We start from the raw sequence: 23,141 nt of genomic DNA on the forward strand, positions 1-23,141 counted from the left end.
TATACACTATATCATATATCCAATACACTAATATACATTATATCATATCTCCAATACACTAATAAACACTATATCATATCTCCAATACACTAATATACACTATGTCATATCTCCAATACACTAATATACACTATATCATATCTCCAATACACTAATATACACTATATCATATCTCCAATACACTAATATACACTATATCATATCTCCAATACACTAATATACACTGTCATATCTCCAATACACTAATAAACACTATGTCATATCTCCAATACACTAATATACACTATGTCATATCTCCAATACACTAATATACACTGTCATATCTCCAATACACTAATATACACTATATCATATCTCCAATACACTAATATACACTATATCATATCTCAAATACACTAATATACACTATGTCATATCTCCAATACACTAATATACACTATGTCATATCTCCAATACAATAATATACACTATATCATATCTCCAATACACTAATATACACTATGTCATGTCTCCAATACACTAATATACACTGTCATATCGCCAATACACTAATATACACTATGTCATATCTCCTATACACTAATATACACTATATCATATCTCCAATACACTAATATACACTAAGTCATATCTCCAATACACTAATATACACTATATCATATCTCCAATACACTAATAAACACTATATCATATCTCCAATACACTAATATACACTATGTCATATCTCCAATACACTAATATACACTAAGTCATATCTCCAATACACTAATATACACTATATCATATCTCCAATACACTAATATACACTATATCATATCTCCAGTGCACTAATATACTGTACACTATGTCATATCTCCAATACACTAATATACACTATATCATATATCCAATACACTAATATACATTATATCATATCTCCAATACACTAATAAACACTATATCATATCTCCAATACACTAATATACACTATGTCATATCTCCAATACACTAATATACACTATATCATATCTCCAATACACTATTATACACTATATCATATCGCCAATACATTAATATACACTATATCATAACTCCAATACACTAATATACATCATATCATATCTCCAATACACTAATATACACTATATCATATCTCCAATACACTAATATACATCATATCATATCTCCAATACACTAATAAACACTATATCATATCTCCAATACACTAATATACACTATGTCATATCTCCAATACACTAATATACACTATATCATATCTCCAATACACTAATATACATTGTATCATATCTCCAATACACTAATATACACTATATCATATTTCCAATACACTAATAAACACTATATCATATCTCCAATACACTAATAAACACTATATCATATCTCCAATACACTAATATACATCATATCATTATCTCCAATACACTAATAAACACTATATCATATCTTCAATACACTATTATACACTATGTCATATCTCCAATACACTAATATACACTATATCATATCTCCAATGCACTAATGTACTGTACACCATGTCATATCTCCAATACACTAATATACACTATGTCATATCTCCAATACACTAATATACACTATATCATATCTCCAATACACTAATATACACTGTCATATCTCCAATACACTAATAAACACTATATCATATCTCCAATACACTAATATACATCATATCATATCTCCAATACACTAATAAACACTATATCATATCTCCAATACACTAATATACACTGTCATATCTCCAATACACTAATATACACTATATCATTTTTCCAATACACTAATATACACTGTCATATCTCCAATACACTAATATACACTATATCATATCTCCAATACACTAATATACACTATATCATATCTCCAATACACTAATATACACTATGTCATATCTCCAATACACTAATATACACTATGTCATATCTCCAATACACTAATATACACTATATCATATCTCCAATACACTATTATACACTATATCATATCGCCAATACATTAATATACACTATATCATAACTCCAATACACTAATATACATCATATCATATCTCCAATACACTAATAAACATTATATCATATCTCCAATACACTAATATACACTATGTCATATCTCCAATACACTAATATACACTATATCATATCTCCAATACACTAATATACATTGTATCATATCTCCAATACACTAATATACACTATATCATATTTCCAATACACTAATAAACACTATATCATATCTCCAATACACTAATAAACACTATATCATATCTCCAATACACTAATATACATCATATCATTATCTCCAATACACTAATAAACACTATATCATATCTTCAATACACTATTATACACTATGTCATATCTCCAATACACTAATATACACTATATCATATCTCCAATGCACTAATATACTGTACACCATGTCATATCTCCAATACACTAATATACACTATGTCATATCTCCAATACACTAATATACACTATATCATATCTCCAATACACTAATATACACTGTCATATCTCCAATACACTAATAAACACTATATCATATCTCCAATACACTAATATACATCATATACATATCTCCAATACACTAATAAACACTATATCATATCTCCAATACACTAATATACACTGTCATATCTCCAATACACTAATATACATCATATCATATCTCCAATACACTAATATACCACTGTCATATCTCCAATACACTAATATACACTATATAATATCTCCAATACACTAATATACACTATATCATATCTCCAATACACTAATATACACTAAGTCATATCTCCAATACACTAATATACACTATATCATATCTCCAATACACTAATATACACTATATCATATCGCCAATACACTAATATACACTATATCATATTTCCAATACACTAATATACACTGTCATATCTCCAATACACTAATATACACTATATCATATCTCCAATACACTAATATACACTATATCATATCTCCAATACACTAATATACACTATGTCATATCTCCAATACACTAATATACACTATGTCATATCTCCAATACACTAATATACACTATATCATATCTCCAATACACTATATACACTATATCATATCGCCAATACATTAATATACACTATATCATAACTCCAATACACTAATATACATCATATCATATCTCCAATACACTAATAAACACTATATCATATCTCCAATACACTAATATACACTATGTCATATCTCCAATACACTAATATACACTATATCATATCTCCAATACACTAATATACATTGTATCATATCTCCAATACACTAATATACACTATATCATATTTCCAATACACTAATAAACACTATATCATATCTCCAATACACTAATAAACACTATATCATATCTCCAATACACTAATATACATCATATCATTATCTCCAATACACTAATAAACACTATATCATATCTTCAATACACTATTATACACTATGTCATATCTCCAACACACTAATATACACTATATCATATCTCCAATGCACTAATATACTGTACACCATGTCATATCTCCAATACACTAATATACACTATGTCATATCTCCAATACACTAATAAACACTATATCATATCTCCAATACACTAATATACATCATATCATTATCTCCAATACACTAATAAACACTATATCATATCTTCAATACACTATTATACACTATGTCATATCTCCAATACACTAATATACACTATATCATATCTCCAATGCACTAATATACTGTACACCATGTCATATCTCCAATACACTAATATACACTATGTCATATCTCCAATACACTAATATACACTATATCATATCTCCAATACACTAATATACACTGTCATATCTCCAATACACTAATAAACACTATATCATATCTCCAATACACTAATATACATCATATCATATCTCCAATACACTAATAAACACTATATCATATCTCCAATACACTAATATACACTGTCATATCTCCAATACACTAATATACATCATATCATATCTCCAATACACTAATATACACTGTCATATCTCCAATACACTAATATACACTATATCATATCTCCAATACACTAATATACACTATATCATATCTCCAATACACTAATATACACTAAGTCATATCTCCAATACACTAATATACACTATATCATATCTCCAATACACTAATATACACTATATCATATCGCCAATACACTAATATACACTATATCATATTTCCAATACACTAATATACACTGTCATATCTCCAATACACTAATATACACTATATCATATCTCCAATACACTAATATACACTATATCATATCTCCAATACACTAATATACACTATGTCATATCTCCAATACACTAATATACACTATGTCATATCTCCAATACACTAATATACACTATATCATATCTCCAATACACTATTATACACTATATCATATCGCCAATACATTAATATACACTATATCATAACTCCAATACACTAATATACATCATATCATATCTCCAATACACTAATAAACACTATATCATATCTCCAATACACTAATATACACTATGTCATATCTCCAATACACTAATATACACTATATCATATCTCCAATACACTAATATACATTGTATCATATCTCCAATACACTAATATACACTATATCATATTTCCAATACACTAATAAACACTATATCATATCTCCAATACACTAATAAACACTATATCATATCTCCAATACACTAATATACATCATATCATTATCTCCAATACACTAATAAACACTATATCATATCTTCAATACACTATTATACACTATGTCATATCTCCAATACACTAATATACACTATATCATATCTCCAATGCACTAATATACTGTACACCATGTCATATCTCCAATACACTAATATACACTATGTCATATCTCCAATACACTAATATACACTATATCATATCTCCAATACACTAATATACACTGTCATATCTCCAATACACTAATAAACACTATATCATATCTCCAATACACTAATATACATCATATCATATCTCCAATACACTAATAAACACTATATCATATCTCCAATACACTAATATACACTGTCATATCTCCAATACACTAATATACATCATATCATATCTCCAATACACTAATATACACTGTCATATCTCCAATACACTAATATACACTATATCATATCTCCAATACACTAATATACACTATATCATATCTCCAATACACTAATATACACTAAGTCATATCTCCAATACACTAATATACACTATATCATATCTCCAATACACTAATATACACTATATCATATCGCCAATACACTAGTATACACTATATCATATCTCCAATACACTAATATACACTATATCATATCTCCAATACACTAATATACACTATGTCATATCTCCAATATACTAATTTACACTATATCATATCTCCAATACACTAATAAACACTATATCATATCTCCAATACACTAATATACACTGTCATATCTCCAATACACTAATATACACTATATCATATCTCCAATACACTAATATACACTATATCATATCTCCAATACACTAATATACACTATGTCATATCTCCAATACACTAATATACACTATGTCATATCTCCAATACACTAATAAACACTATATCATATCTCCAATACACTAATATACACTATATAATATCTCCAATACACTAATAAACACTATATCATATCTCCAATACACTAATATACACTATATCATATCTCCAATACACTAATAAACACTATATCATATCTCCCATTTACTAGTGAGTGTAATGAGCAGGACTGTCTACAGATACATAATCAGTTCATTGTCCAATCTGAATGTGCACTTTAATATATATCACATCCACAGAGGTTCATACAGTTCAGTGAGTGAAAGCTTCTCTTCTTCTCCATGTTTATTCTCTCATCAGCTCTCATCTGGTTGGAAGCGTTCTGGTAAATATTGAAGGACTCACAGGAGCTCTGCCTGGCCTTGTCTTTCACGTGTCTCACTGCCTCTTTGAAGTAGAGGAGAGATTTCAGAGGGGATGATGCATCCTGAATGATGGATACGACTGCAGCAATCCTTCTCCTTCTCCTCCTCCCTCCATCCTCCTCTCTGCAGCAAGCGCTCAAAAAGAATAGCACAGTGCAACGATCCATATTTCATCAAATCTACGTCATACGAAGAACGATGCTAACATGCCTGGGGATATACGACCGGCGCAAGATCAAGGAAAAACCTCCATCTGACCCTCGCTGACGCACAACTTTAATTAATTTCATGGCCTTTTAGTTTTGATTGGCTTTCAATAACTTCAGCCCTGAATCAAACCTGTGAATTTCAGAAGAAAAAAGTTCTGACTTTTAATCGTATTAAATCTTAACCATTTCGACCACAAGCTCTGCTCACGAGCGAAGCTGTATTTAAAAAGCATTACTCATAAAGGAGCTTCTCAAGAACAAGGTCCAAGGTGATGATTTCACTGCACTTTAACCAGAGGTGGGAAGTAACGGAGTAAAAATACTTCGTTACTGTACTTAAGTACATTTTCCTGGTATCAGTTTTTACTCCACTATTTATTTTTCGGACAACTTTTGACTTTTCCTCATTACATTTTTACACAAATATCTGTACTTTTTACTTCTTACATTTCCCAAACGGACTCGTTACTTTTAGTATTATTCCTTCTCATTGGACGCTGTTTCCAGCCTATCGTCCTATCATTGTGCGGCTTTTTCCCCATGTGACTGGTGTACTGTATTATTTACTGGCTATCAGACATAGACTAAGGATAGCGGAGCTAACAATGAGCAGCGCCTACAAAAGGAATGGCTAATGTTCATTCAGAGGGAGTCACCGATGTTAAAGTAACTAACAACGAGGACATTCCTGAACACACATGGCCATATATGAGGGAGATGTTTGTAATAATCGGCGTCAAAAAGGATTCCTGGCGAATGCGTTGTGAATTGTGTCACCCAGGGGGGGTTCTAGCCCTTTATTAGGGGGGCTTCAGCCCCCTGTCTGTAATCTCAGCCACCCTAAAACTATAAGGAGCATTTTTACTTTCATAAATAAACAATAAAAATGACGTTAAAATGCAGGACGTGTCGTCGATGGGAAAGACAATTATTTATCAGTTTGATCCAAGAGCGATTTTATTTACTTTGCTTTTACTTTGCTTGCGTGTGTTGTAGTGTTTCACACGTGCGTCTTCAGCTGTCTGCTTTATTAGAACGGAGAAGCACAGGTACGCGCAGCGTGCACGCGCAGTCAGAGCTGGAGGCGTTTATCTATAACGTTAATCGGCGGAAAGACGCAAAGACGGCAACCAAAAGCAGTGAAATGTCATTATTCTTATTACCAGAGTTGTCATATAATATATAATATAGAACTCTTCTTGTTTTAAATTCTCACTGAGGGCTAAAACACCCTAAAGATGAAACCCTAGAACTGCCCCTGGTGTCAACCCAAAAAACACCAAGTGCTTAATTTAATTAACATTAATTTTGTCATTTGTAAAACATCACAATAATTTTGAGTTGTTTTGAAGCACAGAGCTGGAATCTCCCTACAGTTTGGGATATGGCCTTGGTGATACACTTGGTATACATTATATCTCCAAAAGTATTGGGTCACCTGACCTCTCCTGCTATATGTGGTTGTTTTCTGATCTCATCCCTACTGAACACCTTTGGGATGAATGTGAACGCTGACTCCACCCTACCTCACCTACATCAGTGCCTGCCTTTTGTAACACTCTTGTGGCTGATGAACACAAATATCCATCAGCAGCACACTCCAAAATTATACACACACACACACACACACACACACACACACACACACACACACACACACACACACACACACACACACACATATATACAGTATATATTACCAGCATGACACTAAACAGGTAGTAGTATCGGTGACTTTTTACTTAAGTACATGTCAGAGCCCATACTTCTTTACTTTAACGTGAGTAAAAGAGTGTAGTCACTACTTCTACTTTTACTGGAGTCTTTTAAAAAATGAGTATCTGTACTTCTACTTGAGTAAAGGATGTGTGTACTTTTGCCACCTCTGATGTTAACGCATCTGAGAGCCTGGGGGAAAAAAACTGGGAAATAAGCGAATTTGATGATGTTCTGGTTCTGATAACCACTGACATCATTTGTAAATTGTTCGATCTGAGAGGTGAGCGATTGATTAATGGTGTGTGGGGCTTCCAGGATGGTCAGACTTTACACTTCCTGTGTACATCATTCCAGAATGTGTATAATATTTTTGCCTGAGAATAGAAAAGCTAAGTAAGATTAGCATTGCTTAGCTAGATGTCTTTAGGTTTCAAGTTTGTATGTTCATTTATTTATATATTAAAAAAAGTGATTTGTTCCATCCCGCCTCCGCCTTGTGTGTGTGGAGTTTGCATGTTCTCCCTGTGCCTCGGGGGTTTCCTCCGGGTACTCCGGTTTCCTCCCCCGGTCCAAAGACATGCATGGTAGGTTGATTGGCATCTCTGGAAAATTGTCCGTAGTGTGTGAGTGAATGAGAGTGTGTGTGTGTGTGTGCCCTGTGATGGGTTGGCACTCGATGCCCGATGACGCCTGAGATAGGCACAGGCTCCTCGTGACCAGAGAAGTTCGGATAAGCGGTAGAAAATGAATGAATGAATGAATGAATGAATGAATGAATGAATGATTTGTTCCAAATATAAAATGAGTTAACTCTGTTCAATTTGTCTATTTCCAAACAAGAAATGTTAATATATGCGTGGCATTTTTGGAATGGCAACATGAAACGTGTGTAAAGAAGAGACACAGACACACACACACAAACACACACACACACACACACACACACACACACACACACACACACACACACACACACACACACACACACACACACACATACACACACACACACACACGAGATCTCTGACAGTAAACACATCAGAAAAATGACACAAGGCCGAAAAGTATGTGAAAGTTGAGTATCTTTATTCAACATAAGTAACAGTGAACCCAGACACACAAAGAGTTAAAACAGAATACTGTCGTTACTCTCACAAACAGATCACAAAAAGCACCTTAAAAGCATAATAAAACATCTACATGTTGAAATTTCTACAAAAGAAAAAAAGAAAAGAAAACCAAAAACCCCACGAATCCCTGAACCCTGTGCCTTTTCTGACCGTAACACTTTAACGTCCGACGATAAAAGAGCTTTTAACACCAGATCTAATCAGAGTTTTGTGTACTACAGTAGGGTTACAGCATTAAACCCAGTGACAAATGTCCGATCTGAACAAAAATTGGACTCCTAAAGGTTATACGATAGGTACAGAGTACATTAGCGTGACAGACTCTACGCCGGAACGAGACGGAGTTCGGACTGTTTGTTTCTTCAGAACTGCATGAATATGAGAATCTGAAACTAAATCATTTTTAGATATTTATATATATTTCCTGTCCAACGTTAAACACGATTAGATTAGAACCTGTATTTGTCTTGTGTATTTGTTCGAGTAATGGAATTAAGCACTGAAATGTCTCTACGTCACAGAACGTCTACGTCTCGTTAATCTCACTCTCTGGAAGCAGACGAAGCAAACGCATAAACGTGTCCTTACGCCACGGTGTAGCTCACGGAACAGCAGCTACGTAACCTATACACTTTATTAATATCTATATTAAAGCCCTCGTTCTAACGAGTCATCGTTTCTATGGTAACGGCTCATTCGCAGTCACAAATTCATGTAAGTGTGCTGAAGCTTTCTGTTAGGAGGCGGTTCTTTTAAATGGGAGGAGTCTCCGGTGTCAGCGCTCGGTAACGGTGACCTAAAGATTTACAGTTTCTCAGGTGGTGTTTTTTTTCTCTTGTTAACTTGACAAGGAGAGAAAAAAAGATGGAGACTGGTGAAGGAACGACTGTTTATAGCTGCTGTAACGTCTTATTTGTTAATAAATGTGAAGCCGTCGTAAAATCGGTCGTGTTAGAGAAATGACACGCTTCAGATCATGACAGTGTGGTAACTTTAACTGTTGTAGGATAATCAGATGGTGGGCCGAAGCACAGTGTTCAGTCATGACTCTAGAGAAGAGAATGCTGGATGAGGATATCGACGTCAGCGAGGCACGCGAGCGCTCGGCACAGTGGGAAAAAACAAAAATCACAGCAGGAGCCACACAAACAATTATTGATTTATAATTAATAACAAAAGCGTCTCCCACAAGCAAAAAGCATTACATCTCCATGGCGATTTGGAACCAAAAAGCTCTAATATTTATCAAATCTTCACGAGGACACAGGAGATTACTCCTTACACGGAGCGTTTATCGGAGGGAAAACGTCTAGTTCGGCTTCTCTGAAGAATCTTGGAGAGAACGGTGCTGGATGAAGATCTGAGATGTTCTCATTTCTTTAAATGTCGCCTGAGACAGCTGAGTAGGACAACAAAGGCAAGGATGTAGGCATGTAAGTTCATTTAAAAGAAACAGGATTCAACTTTGCTCAGTAGAACGTCTGGCTGAAATTGTTGTGACCAGAATTGTTTTAAGCTGGAATAAAAACAGAAACCTGCGATTAACTGATCGTAATTACTGCGGTAACATCGTAACGAACCGGCGAACGGGAACTCCGTCACTGACGAGTCTTAATCTCTCAAGACATTCCAATACAAAAAAAAACCCTGACTGCTTGATTGAGACACACACACACACACACACACACACACACACACACACACACACACACACACACACACACACACACACACACACACTACTAAGTCAATATCTACGGGCAAATCAATCCTCTCACCGCACTTCTCTCAAAAGGTCATTTGGCTCGGCTGATAATTTGGCAATAATCGTGATGTATGGCAGAGAAATCAGGTCGTAAACATTACCATTTATTTTGACGAAGGCAGTTTTATCAAGTCATCCTTCTCAGCACAGCGATTTATTTATTTATTTATTGGATAAGGACTGTTTCGTTTTAACCACAGGTCTGTTTAATACAGTAGAGAATGGGCAGCATCTGCTGAGGGTTTGTGTCGTCTGACATCGTCTTCAAGAAGACGCCAAGAACTCGCTCATGATTCGTGCAGAACGTCACTTCATTCTGCTAAAGACAATTCTTACTCAGTCATCCTTTAAAATCCGATCACAGTGTAATGCCACGAAAGGAATAATAATAATAATAATAATAATTATAATAAGCACGTCACATGACATGACTAACCACCAACATGCAAAAGGTTGCTAGCTGAATAATTCAGCTCTCAGACCAAACTCAGCCATCGAAGGGTCTTACAGTAGTTATACAGTCTGCACTTCGCTCGCTTCACCGCTATTCATGCCGATGACATCATATTGTGCAGACACCAGGGTCTCGTTAATATTCACATCAAACACTAGAATAGGAAACAATTTATCTCAGCACGACTCCTGGGATTTTTACAATAATTACATTAAATAAAATATAAGATTATTTTATATTTTGCTTCTTCCTAGAAACTAAGGCTTACAATGAACAAGACGATCTGCAGACGGAACAAGAAAATGTAATAAAAATGTATTTTACCTTCGGCTGGAAATCAGCTTAATAATGTTACATTTGGTTTCTAGTCATCTTATAATAAATAAAGGGAATAACAGATACTTTAGACTGGATTCAAGATGTTTTAACTTGCTGCCATTTCTTACAGTGAGGAGAATAAAGAAATTGAGACCACACGGGGTTTCAGTCCCGTCACAAACAACTGGACTCTGAGAAGTGAAAACCGAAGAGGTGAAAACTGGAAAAACTCTCAGAATTAAATATATAAAATACATAAATCAGATCTGACACCAGCGACCATGCCATAAAGGCACCGAGGTCACGTTTTCTCTAATCTGGTGTAAACATGAACTGAAACCTGTATCTACACGATGTGATGCCTCGTGCTGCTGTGCATCAAAAATGGATGAAATCCACCAGGCTTTGAAACTGTAAGTATTTTTTGCTCTTTTATTTTCTACATTATGTTTGAGAAAGCTTGTGGAAAAAAAAAGTCTGTTTTTTTTTTCCAGAGTAAAAATCGACAAAAGTCTACACAGATGCAGCACGACTACCGGAGCAAGAATCTCGCTAGCTAACGTGGAGGGACATTCGCTAAGACGCTACGACCATGACTATGAAAAGGATCTATTACAGACCGTAAAAAGGAAGGAAAAGATTAAAGCTCGTGCCAGTCGTGCGAAGATCCGCAGCATCGATCCGGTGTTACAAGAGACTGGCAGTGACAAACGAATGAACATATCATAATACTGGACGTCTAATCGATCGGTTATGGCTTGAACACTAACGTGATCCACTCCTTTGCTATCAAATCTTTAACAATAAACAAAATGTTCATAAAAATACATATCTAGAGTACTTCCTCGGTGTGCATAAGTTACTGTTACACAGACGACAGTTTCCGAGTATCTTATTTAAATTAGATTCACAATAATACATAGAACTATTACAACTTTTACCGGGCCTTGAATATAGACTGGAATACAGGTCTGGTCTAATTCACGGCACTACGTCGCTGTACGGATCACTGATTTTTTTTTTTGTTGTTTTGTTTTTTTACATTTGATCCAATATAATTAAACAGGGAAGCCCAGCCGCGGCGTCCGTCCAACAGATCAAGACCAGTCCAGTTTACTACTAACGTCTCAATTAAACCTCAGGAAATCGACGGGTTTATTACAACAAGACAATTCCTCTCTGTTGGGCTTCCCTGAGATCAATATATTTGTATCTATATATCATATCTATATATACTGTATATAATAAATAACAAATAGATGTTTATATCACTATATAAATATATTCCTATAGTCAGATATGGATTTATTTATTTACGATTTACACTGTTTGAGTCAAAATACAAATGTATGAGTATCCCCATGAGACAAGAAGGTATCTACAGACTCCAAATACGGCTATTTGGAGAAGTTACGCTTCGGACGTCACGCTAAATCGTGACGACCGGTCTAACGGGATGTGACAGACCGAATACTGAAGAGATTGTCATGCATTAAATCTACGATTAGTACAGCGTGAGTGAGGTGTATGAACAAACAAATCTGTGGGAAAAAAAAGAAATAAAAGTATTTTCCGTCCTCTGATTAAATTCTCTTGTGTGTTTTTTTTTTAAATAACAGATGGTATAATACATTATGTACTTAGAAACTATTAATCAATAGCGACGATTCATGAAATGGTTAATCAGGTTAATGGATTTTTTGCTTCTTATAGCTTGCTGTCACATAAGTACATACATTACGCAACCTTGGAAAAAAAATCTTTGTAAACTTGGCTCTATCAAAGTAGAGAATACAAAACTCATATTCTATTCTTTTTTTTAACAATACTAGCGTTAACGTACCGCGAACTACGGACGGTACGCCAAACATGATGAGATAAAGCCTACCGATGATACTATTCACAGTTTACCTATTGATAATGTCATGGCACGGTAAATGTAACTTTAGTCACAATACTCGGTTGTTAAAGCTGTAAAGCAGTCTTGTGATTTGTCGCTGCAGAAATAATAAAAGGAAAAAAAAAAAGAAAACATTCAGCTATAGACTAGAAAAAGCCTGTAAGCGATACGAGATACGGTTCATGCAGATGAACGTGGTTTTCACACACATACGTATGAATGCGCTAAAAGGTCAGACGGTCCTAGCGGACCCTCGGACGACGCTATGGGACTTCGCTTAAATTTCTTTGTTCTAGTAAAAAGTGTGAGCCGGAGACGACGAGCGTGAGTGATGAACGATTCATCTGCACAGAAGAGGGATTGAGAAAAGGCACACAGTTTCTTTACCTTTGAGCCTGCATGGTTTGCTAAAACAACACAAAACTGATAACTGGGGAAACTCAAGGGGACGATGGAAAAGCCATTCAAGATGATACTGGTCTAAATTGGCTGAATCTCCGAGAGCAAACACTGATCGTTATGAAAGATACGCAGCCGTACGGACATCGCTGCTGGCTGCTGAAGGCTACAGGCGATCGGCAAGTCGGCCGACTACCGACGATGGCTCGGATTTTTCTATCTGATGATGCAGAGAGTGTGGTGAGCGTACAGCCTTGTACGTCGTCCTGTGCCGTGGTGTCAAACAGGCTGCTGTTTGTATTTTGGCATCAAAAAATGTACTACGAGGCTTAATCAGACCTTACCACACAAGTCTCCCATAAAACAGTATAAACAGTATAAAGATTAGAATCGAGCGTACATGTTCTACAACCACTTCATAGCAATCAGAAGATGGCATGTAAACCTGATGTGAAACCGATGCAAACCTACAAACTCAAAACTTATATTAAAAAAAAAAACAAACAAAAAAAAAAAACGGTGAATGTGGTGGTAGCATCCTACGGCTACGTAATCGGGAGTTTTTTTTTCACTGTTGTTTTGAATATACTGTACTTCATGTTCAGTTATGGGGGTTGGACCTCCTGATGGTCGGCTTTCTGTTGACGTAAGTGGCCCAGTAGGCCAGGTTGAAGATGAAGAAGAGCACGGGAAATATAATACGTGAGATCTTGTCCACTTTGCTAACTCGGTTGTAGGACTTCTTGACGCCTTCGCAGATGTACTCCCCGTCCATCCTGGACAGACGCACCTCTCGGACCGGCTGAGACGGGGTAGAGGCTGAGGCGGTGCTGGAAGCGCTCTTAGCAATGGTGGTCAGTCCAGGTTCTTTTCCCACACTCATCGGATATGTGGTGCCCACGATGTTAAACGTGTTGTTGGTCTTTTTGGAGAATGACGCAGACTCGCGTCTCTGTGGGAGAAGAAATCACCAGAAACAGATTGTTATAAAAGAAAAGAAATCAACGGTTTACAATGAAATCCGATATTTCCTTTAGTTGTAGGTGAGGATCACGATTCATCTCACTAATCGCACAATCCATATGCGCTGCTTTATATCTCGTTGTGTACTGAGCTGAAACTTCTGAGCTGAAAAGCAGCATGTAACTGTGATGTTCTGAACATTAGGGCGAACTGGGTACCTTCCTGACATTTCAGCGACGCTGGTCACATGTTCCAGGATTTGCAGTCATACATATGGATTAACTCTGGCTCTGAAAGACAGACCCCAAATCCCTGGTGGTTGTTCGATCATAATTCACTCTTTCTGAATCACCTGGATATACTGTTGGAATTTAATCACCCACCGCACTCATGAGTCAGCAAATGCTGACACTAGGGCAGTAAGGAGTAAAGTGATGCCCATGAAGAAGAGACAAGGGCAGGGGCAGTTCTAGACCTTAGGGTGTCTCCAGCCCCTTGTCTGTGATCTCAGCCACCCTTAAACTAAATGTATGATTTTTACTTTCATAAATAAGCGATAATAAAAATGACGTTAAAATGCAGGACGTGTCGTCGATGGGAAAGAAATTTATTTATCAGTTTGATCGAAGAGCGATTTTTTTCACTTTGCTTTTACGCGCGTGCGTTGTAGTCTTTCAATATTGCGTCATCAGCTGTCTGCTTTATTTGAACGGCGAAGCTCAGGAACGCGCAGCGTGCACGCGCAGTCAGAGCTGGAGGCGTTTATCTATATTATATAGATTCTATAACATTAATTGGAAAGCCGCAAAGACGGCAACCAAAAGCAGTGAAATGTCACTATTCTTATTACCAGAGTTGTAGCACAAACAACATATTAATGCAAACAATCCATACAATACTAAATAAAAATAACATTTATTGATTTGGTCTTTGTTTTGTGAATATTAGTTTATTAATGACTGCATTCATTGGACACACTGTTTGTAGAGAATACACACACACATGAACTGATCTGATTCAAGACCGGCATCATTACATCAATAAAATTTTGTTGTCCACTTTTGCCATTTTAAACAATACCATAACTTTTGGCTTACTATGTAGTCATCCATCCATCCATCCATCCATCCATCCATCTTCTACCGCTTATCCGGGGCCGGGTCGCGGGGGCAGCAGTCTAAGCAGGGATGCCCAGACTTCCCTCTCCCCAGACACTTCCTCCAGCTCTTCCGGGGGAATACCGAGGCGTTCCCAGGCCAGTCGAGAGACATAGTCCCCCCCGGTTGGACATGCCCGGAACACCTCCCCAGGGAGGCGTCCAGGAGGCATCCGAAACTGATGCCCGAGCCACCTCAGCTGACTCCTCTCGATGTGGAGGAGCAGCGGCTCTACTCTGAGCTCCTCCCGAGTGACCGAGCTCCTCACCCTATCTCTAAGGGAGCGCCCAGCCATCCTGCGGAGGAAACTCATTTCGGTCGCCTGTATCCGGGATCTCGTCCTTTCGGTCATGACCCAAAGCTCATGACCATAGGTGAGGGTAGGAACGTAGATCCACCGGTAAATAGAGAGCTTCGCCTTGTGGCTCAGCTCTCTCTTCACCACAACAGATTGGTATATCTACCGCATCACTGCAGAAGATACACCAATCCGCCTGTCGATCTCCCGCTCCATCCTTCCCTCACTCGTGAATGAGACCCCAAGATACTTAAACTCCTCCACTTGAGGCAGGAGCTCTCCACCAACCTGACTATGTAGTCATATAATATATTATATAAATCTCTTCTTGTTTTAGATTCTCACTGAGAGCTAAAACCCCCCTAAAGTTGAAACCCTAGAACCGCCCCTGGACAAGGGGGCTCTCAAGCTGCAAATGACCCCAGCTCTGGTTTTGCAAGGGCTTGAAATGAACAGTGCCTTGTCTATGCAAGCAGCACAAGCCATCGGCCTGCTGGTAGGTTGAACGATAGAGAACTCAACCCAGTAGCCTTTGTGGTATTAGGGTTTAACAGCAAGCAGTACACGGTATTCTGTTAGCTTTGTTAGCCTCGGGCTAAACAAAAAGAAAAATGAATGAATGTGCTCACGCATAAAAAAAAATCCATGTGATTTTCGTTGCCCCTGGTGGTCAGGAGGGGTGAAATAAACACACTGACGCCACTAACATAGTTAATTTGTTTGTTTGTTTGTTTATAGCTAAATGATTATTTTCTCATCCCCCGTAGAACGTTTATTACTTGGGAATTTTGTGTTATTTGTGCTGTTTTGGAATATTGTACCGATGTCTTTACTCTGATCTAATTTTTTAAGTCTTTATACATAGTGCGTTTCAATCTTCATCTTATTTTTATTCTTTAGGAAAAGCCCCATGATTCAAAATAAAAATGGCTATGTATATAAAATAAAGATTATTCTTCTTATTTTTAACATTATTGTTAAAGCGTAAGACTATCACTAGTCAAGTGACATTTGTCTGTCACTCAGCACTCGTTCTGTATAGGTTTGTGCTCGTTTTGATATCATCTGGCTTGTGTTTGTATTTTTCTTCCGTGAGCTTCTTCTGGTTTGCACATCACCTGACCACATGACACTCCATCATTACTGGCATTTTGCTTAAGTGCATTTATAGTGCGTTCCTGCTGTTGTATTGTATGTAACGCCGATCATCTTCGTAGGCGCTCCGGTCAGACAAATACTTTGGCTAAGTCATGGCTGTGGGCAGATAACACAACACTTTACTTTAGTTCTCCTCTGATAAAGTGTTATGACTCACTGGCCAAAGCTTTACTGAGAAATATGTTTTTTCTGAGACATTTCCTTCAGAACCAAGCTAAAAAAGCCAGCTGCCTGTTGCGCTGACTTGTAAGATTGCTGCCTGGATTGAATGTAAATGCCGATCACTTTATGTTTCTCACCGAGTGCAATGTGTAGCTGGTGCGATGTTCGCTGTGAATAAAACTACCGTGCGATTCTTTTCAGATAAATCCCGGAAAGGCAGATAGCATCCTCTGAGAAAATGTTTCTGGTTGGCTGTTGATTGTCAAACACATCACTATGTGCAACACAATTTTTAACACACCAAGAGGAAAGCACTGAGACAGACTCAGCTCCTCCAACCTTGAGAGCACAGCCAAGTTTTTTACTCTCATGATTAAAAAGTTTATACGTTTTGAGAGACCGATGATAACCACCAGACTCATGATTGGTGAACCGTTGGCGAGTCTGACCCTGAGCACTTACAGCTTAAACCGGGGAATTGGGATACATTACAGTAGACACACATAAATAGATAGATAGATAGATAGATATATAGACAGTGTTGATCAGAGCAGTTTCTGGCCTTAAGCCTCTGAGTGAAAAGGATTTAACCTGTCAAGCAGCCTATAAACGGCCACGAAAACATTTGGCCGGTGATGTCAAGCTGGTGTCAGAAGTGAAAGATGACAAGGTAGGCAGCAGAACGCTCGACTAAATAAGCAGAGCTTCTGAACCACAGAACAAATACGCATCAGTAGGAGATACGATGCTTTGACAAGACTGCAGCACACTTTCTAACAGCACTGCGAGGAAGCTGCAGAGGTAAAGAAAGCCTTCATCTGAAGTCACAAAGAATATTTACTGTAAATAATGAACAGCATTAACTGTGACTTATTATGCAGCTTAGCTTGAACAGCAATTACAGTATTATGACAAAACGGTATTAATTCCAGGTGGGCTTTGATTTATATGTAAAACAGAGAGTTTAGTGTTTGTTATGGAGCTATTAAGATTTAAGGATCGATAATGAAACCGTCCACACGTTCTGACCCGTTTTTAACAGTTTGGTAGCAAACAGTCTGCGGGAGGAAGGTTTAGCTCCCGAGTCTCTCTGATAGACTACATTTAGTTCCACATTACAAATGCAAAAAAAAAAAAAAAAAATTACCATTGGAAGGAGCTCAAAGCTGCTCGTCAAACCAACACTGATCTTATTAGTTTTTGTGTCTCTCTACATCAGCACAAAAAAGTTAGTTTTTTCCAAACAAACACGTTTAAAACGATTCTGCATGCACCAAATGCATCAGATCCGATAGGTTGGAATAATAAACGTATAGGAAAAAAAAGCCCATTAAAAAAACGTCACGCAGAAATGATGCATTGTTTTAATTTGTTTTACATTATATACGTTCGCTGCTTCCTGTCTGTGCAAATCGTTAGAGGATATAATGTTCTCCGTACTTCAGAAAAGAAGTCATGATGTGAATTAATTTAGAAAGTTTTTGTTAAACTTGAACTCTGACCTGATGTTATGAAAACAGAAGAAACTAGCTCGCTAAGGCTAAATATCTATATCACATTCTTACTGAAGTGTAGTCGCAAAACCTTACGTCTGGAACCTTCCCACAAACAAAAGAGTCGCCTCAGGAGACACGCTCTCCTCTGTAGGAAGGCTTGGATGTTATCTAAGACGTATGGACATTCCAGACTAGACTTTAAGCCGCCGGCGAGATGCCGAGCCATAAATCTCGTCTGGAGTAAGACTACTGGCAAGTGATAGTTTAGCTGAATAACACTTCCTGTCCTTTAGAGCTAATCTGCTCTTGCTGATGCTAATATACTGTAGGTGGTGAACCTTTTAGTAAACATCTTAATTCCTTAATAAATTTATTGATGTGTTCCTCTATGTCTAGGCCACTGTTTGCCTGTTACAAAAACCGAAGTCCAGACATTCCTCATTCTGAATAATTCATAGTACATCATGGTAAAATAATCTGTGTTCGAATGAGTTATTGAATAATAATCTGTAAGAGGTTGAAGCTATTTAGAACAGATCAGACGTTCCACAGACATGTGAAACATTTAGACCCGGTGTTGTGAGGGGGTTTTATGCTACTCTGGCTGGGTGGCTTTACCGATAGCCACCGATGCTGTGTAATGCCACTGGATTGGAGTCTTTATAAACTACAGTGTAATAAACAGGCTGTCGAGCTGCATGAATTAAACATGCTCCAAATCCCAAATGAAGGTAAATGCCTTCCAACCCTAATTCTGCACTGATCCTCCTTTTGCCTCCAAACCACACACAGGCCAATGAACACTTACACATACACACAAGAGAAAATATGCTGTAGGTCCAACACTTGCAATTTCTTGCTCAAGCCCAAGTTAAATCCCAAAATAGTTGTATTTTGTAGTGTGTATTTATCTCGTTATGGTTGCGACGATCTACTGGAACAAAAAGTCAGACAGGTACAGATCTAGATTTAATTTGAGAGAAGATCTAACCAGTGAAAAGTTTGTTCTTAAATTTGTTATTAAATATAAAACAATAAAGCTATTTTTTGCTGCAAGTTATAATGTTTGTAAAAGTAACATGACTAGGTCTGAAATGTTCTAACTAACCAATTATTATGACTTATAACAAGTGGCTAAAATGATCCCCCAGTGGTTTTCCTAAAACTGTTGGAAGCACAGAATTGTACAGAACGTGGTATATAGGGTATATATATATATATATATATATATAGGGCATGTGGTAGTGGCATATATATAGGGCATATATATATATAGGGCATAAAGGGCCTAGTGGCATATATATATAGGGCATATAGGGCCTAGTGGTTAATGGCTACCAATCGGAAGGTTGTGAGTTCGATCCCAGGTCCACCAATCCTGTTAAGGGCCACTGTTGGGCCCCTGAGCAAGGCCCTTAACCCTCAATTGCTCAGTTGTACAAAAATGAGATAATGTAAGTGGCTTTGGATATAAGGGTTAGAGAGTCTGACTCGTAATCCGAAGGTTGTGGGTTTGAGTCTCGGGCCGGCCACGACTGAGGTGCCCTTGAGCAAGGCACCGAACCCCCCAACTGCTCCCCGGGCGCCGCAGCATAAAAATGGCTGCCCACTGTTCCGGGTGTGTGTTCATGGTGTGTGTGTTCACTGCTGTGTGTGTGTTCACTGTGTGTGTGTGTTCACTGCTGTGTGTGTGTTCACTGCTGTGTGTGTGTTCACTGCTGTGTTTGTGTTCACTGCTGTGTGTGTGCACTTTGGATGGGTCAAAATGCAGAGAACGAATTCTGAGTATGAGTCACCGTACTTAGCCGTATGTCATGTCACTTGAAAGCACAAAGCAGCTCCATGAAGACATGGTCTGCTGGTGAAAGATCATCTCTCATGAACTCAAGTGTCCTGCACAGAGCTTTGAGATGAACTGGAGTCTGATCTCACTAATGATCCAGTAGCTAAATGAACACAAATCTACACAGCAGTGTCAGGGCAGTGGTAGCTCAAGTCGTTAAGGCGCATGGCTAAAGTTGTTTAGTGGAGGGTCGGGGTTCATGCCCCAACACTGCCAAGCTGGCCCTTTTGGGCCCTTGTGATAGATGCTCTCTGCTCCAGGGGAGCTACATCATGGCTGACCCTACACACTGACCCTAACTTCCATAGCCAGGAGATGCAAATAATGAATTTCACTGTGTTCTAATGTACATGTGACAAATATCAAGGCTTCTTCTTCTACTGTAGGCACAAATATGATGGAAAGCATTCACAGAAGAGTAATATAGGATTTCTCTGTCTGTGTTTGTGATGTTAATGTGATGTGCTTTGTGTAAATAAGGTGAAATAAGATGTGACTGAAGAGAGCAACACCGCTAAAAAGAAACAAAGAGAAATTCAGATATGATAAAAACTTTGGAAAAGCACAGCTCAGCATTAGGAGCTCTCCAAATACTCATCTTTCATTCAGAAACTCATACAAGATCTTAAGATAACTCTTACTCAACTGCCAGACACAATCGTTCCTCTGCGTTTGTGCCGTATAGATTTTTTCCCCCCATTTTCAGCACATTTCTCCTGAGGCTCCACTTTTCTGTTCTATCTAATGAACAGTCGGTGAAAAACAGCTAATGAATAAATAACAGACTTCTTAACAGATAACACAAGGTTGACTACAGGGGAATGAAATGGAAATTTATATCAGCAATAACCCCTCATGCTGAAAACAATATGGCTTCCTCGCTAAGCTTTCTTTAGAGTGTTTTCCAGCCATTAGCTGTGAGTGCTCCATATTTCAGTGGTTATCAGGAGCGAGACAGAACGAGGCAATATGCCAGAGTGAGCAAAACGGCATTCGTGAAGGAATGAAGAGACGACTGGATTTCTGAGCTGGAGCAATCTTTCTGAAAAAATTTACAATCCTGACAAGTTTTTTTTTCCCAAGGACGCTGACAAAGACCAGAGATTTGTATTGTGCTTACTGCAATAATAAGCCACACAGCTCGTTACCTGGGTTTGTGAAAGGGAACTCGTTACTGAGACGTAATTCGGTCGCTGAACCGTTGTGCATTGTGAGGTCTTATATTTACACAAAATAAACTTTTTAGAGTCAGTAAAGTATAAAACAGAACAAACTGATGACACTACACATGACCTTACTTTACCTTATCTTACTTTAGATGGGGATTGTGTCAGATTCCAGTCAGTTTCCAACCCCACCACAATACCAAATCTGCCCTTATAGAGGTGACTCTGGGAAAATATCCGATCTAGTACTTACTACTAGATCTTTACTGCTGCTTTTGACACTGACACTTTGATACAGCATTAAAAATGGCATAGAACTGTCCTTAAACGTTTCTGGGGCTTTTTACCCTTGGTCACTTCCTGCGTTTTCTGTGATCCGATAGCTATCCGATGGTAAAAAGACCAGGTCTAAATGCCCTCCGAAACGTTTTGCCGATGGTACAAACCCCTTCAGGAGGAGGTCTGGGACGCGTTTCAGATGAAACTGGACAGGTGTAAATGAATGTGGTTGTTCAAGCCACATACGTCAGCGCTAAACTCCTCCCAAACGGAAGTACGTCACTCGCAGGTGACTCGCGAGTCGTGCATCGCGCCAGAAATAAACATGTTTATGTTTTTATTTTCCCAGCGAAAATGCGGCAAAGAGTAAATGTTTTTTTTTTGCAGCAACCACATACACCAAAGTGTGTTCCATTTCAATTACCCCGGAAATGAGGTAAAATATATTAGCATTTTGGGCGGGAGTAGAAAGATCGGATCGATATCCGATTCGCCGAGACGCGTTTATGTGGCCTGATGTAAATGGGACAGTTTTAACAAATCAGATAGCTATCGGATCAGAGACAACACGCGAAGTGACCGGGTGTAAAAAGACCCTCAGATTCACTTCACTAGACACATCAAGCCCACTACTAAATCTACATAATATTGTTTTAAAAACAGTCAAAAGATTTAGATCCAGCATAGTGGACTTGTGTAATGGGATTTGAACAT

General features: G+C 37.6%; 1 protein-coding gene across 2 annotated transcripts in view; it reads right to left on the reverse strand.

The window, feature by feature from the left end:
• Positions 1–9,008: 9,008 nt before the first annotated feature.
• Positions 9,009–23,141, reverse strand: part of LOC113647557 (gamma-aminobutyric acid receptor subunit alpha-3-like) — a 113,991-nt gene continuing 99,858 nt past the window's right edge. For both annotated transcript variants that reach the window (XM_027154331.2, XM_027154330.2), the window contains one exon: positions 9,009–14,857. In XM_027154331.2, coding sequence (XP_027010132.1) covers positions 14,507–14,857 — 351 coding nt within the window. In that variant the 3' untranslated portion in view covers positions 9,009–14,506. The remainder of the gene's footprint in view (positions 14,858–23,141) is intronic.

The sequence above is a fragment of the Tachysurus fulvidraco genome, chromosome 21 (assembly GCF_022655615.1).
Source record: "Tachysurus fulvidraco isolate hzauxx_2018 chromosome 21, HZAU_PFXX_2.0, whole genome shotgun sequence".
Taxonomy (NCBI): domain Eukaryota; kingdom Metazoa; phylum Chordata; class Actinopteri; order Siluriformes; family Bagridae; genus Tachysurus; species Tachysurus fulvidraco.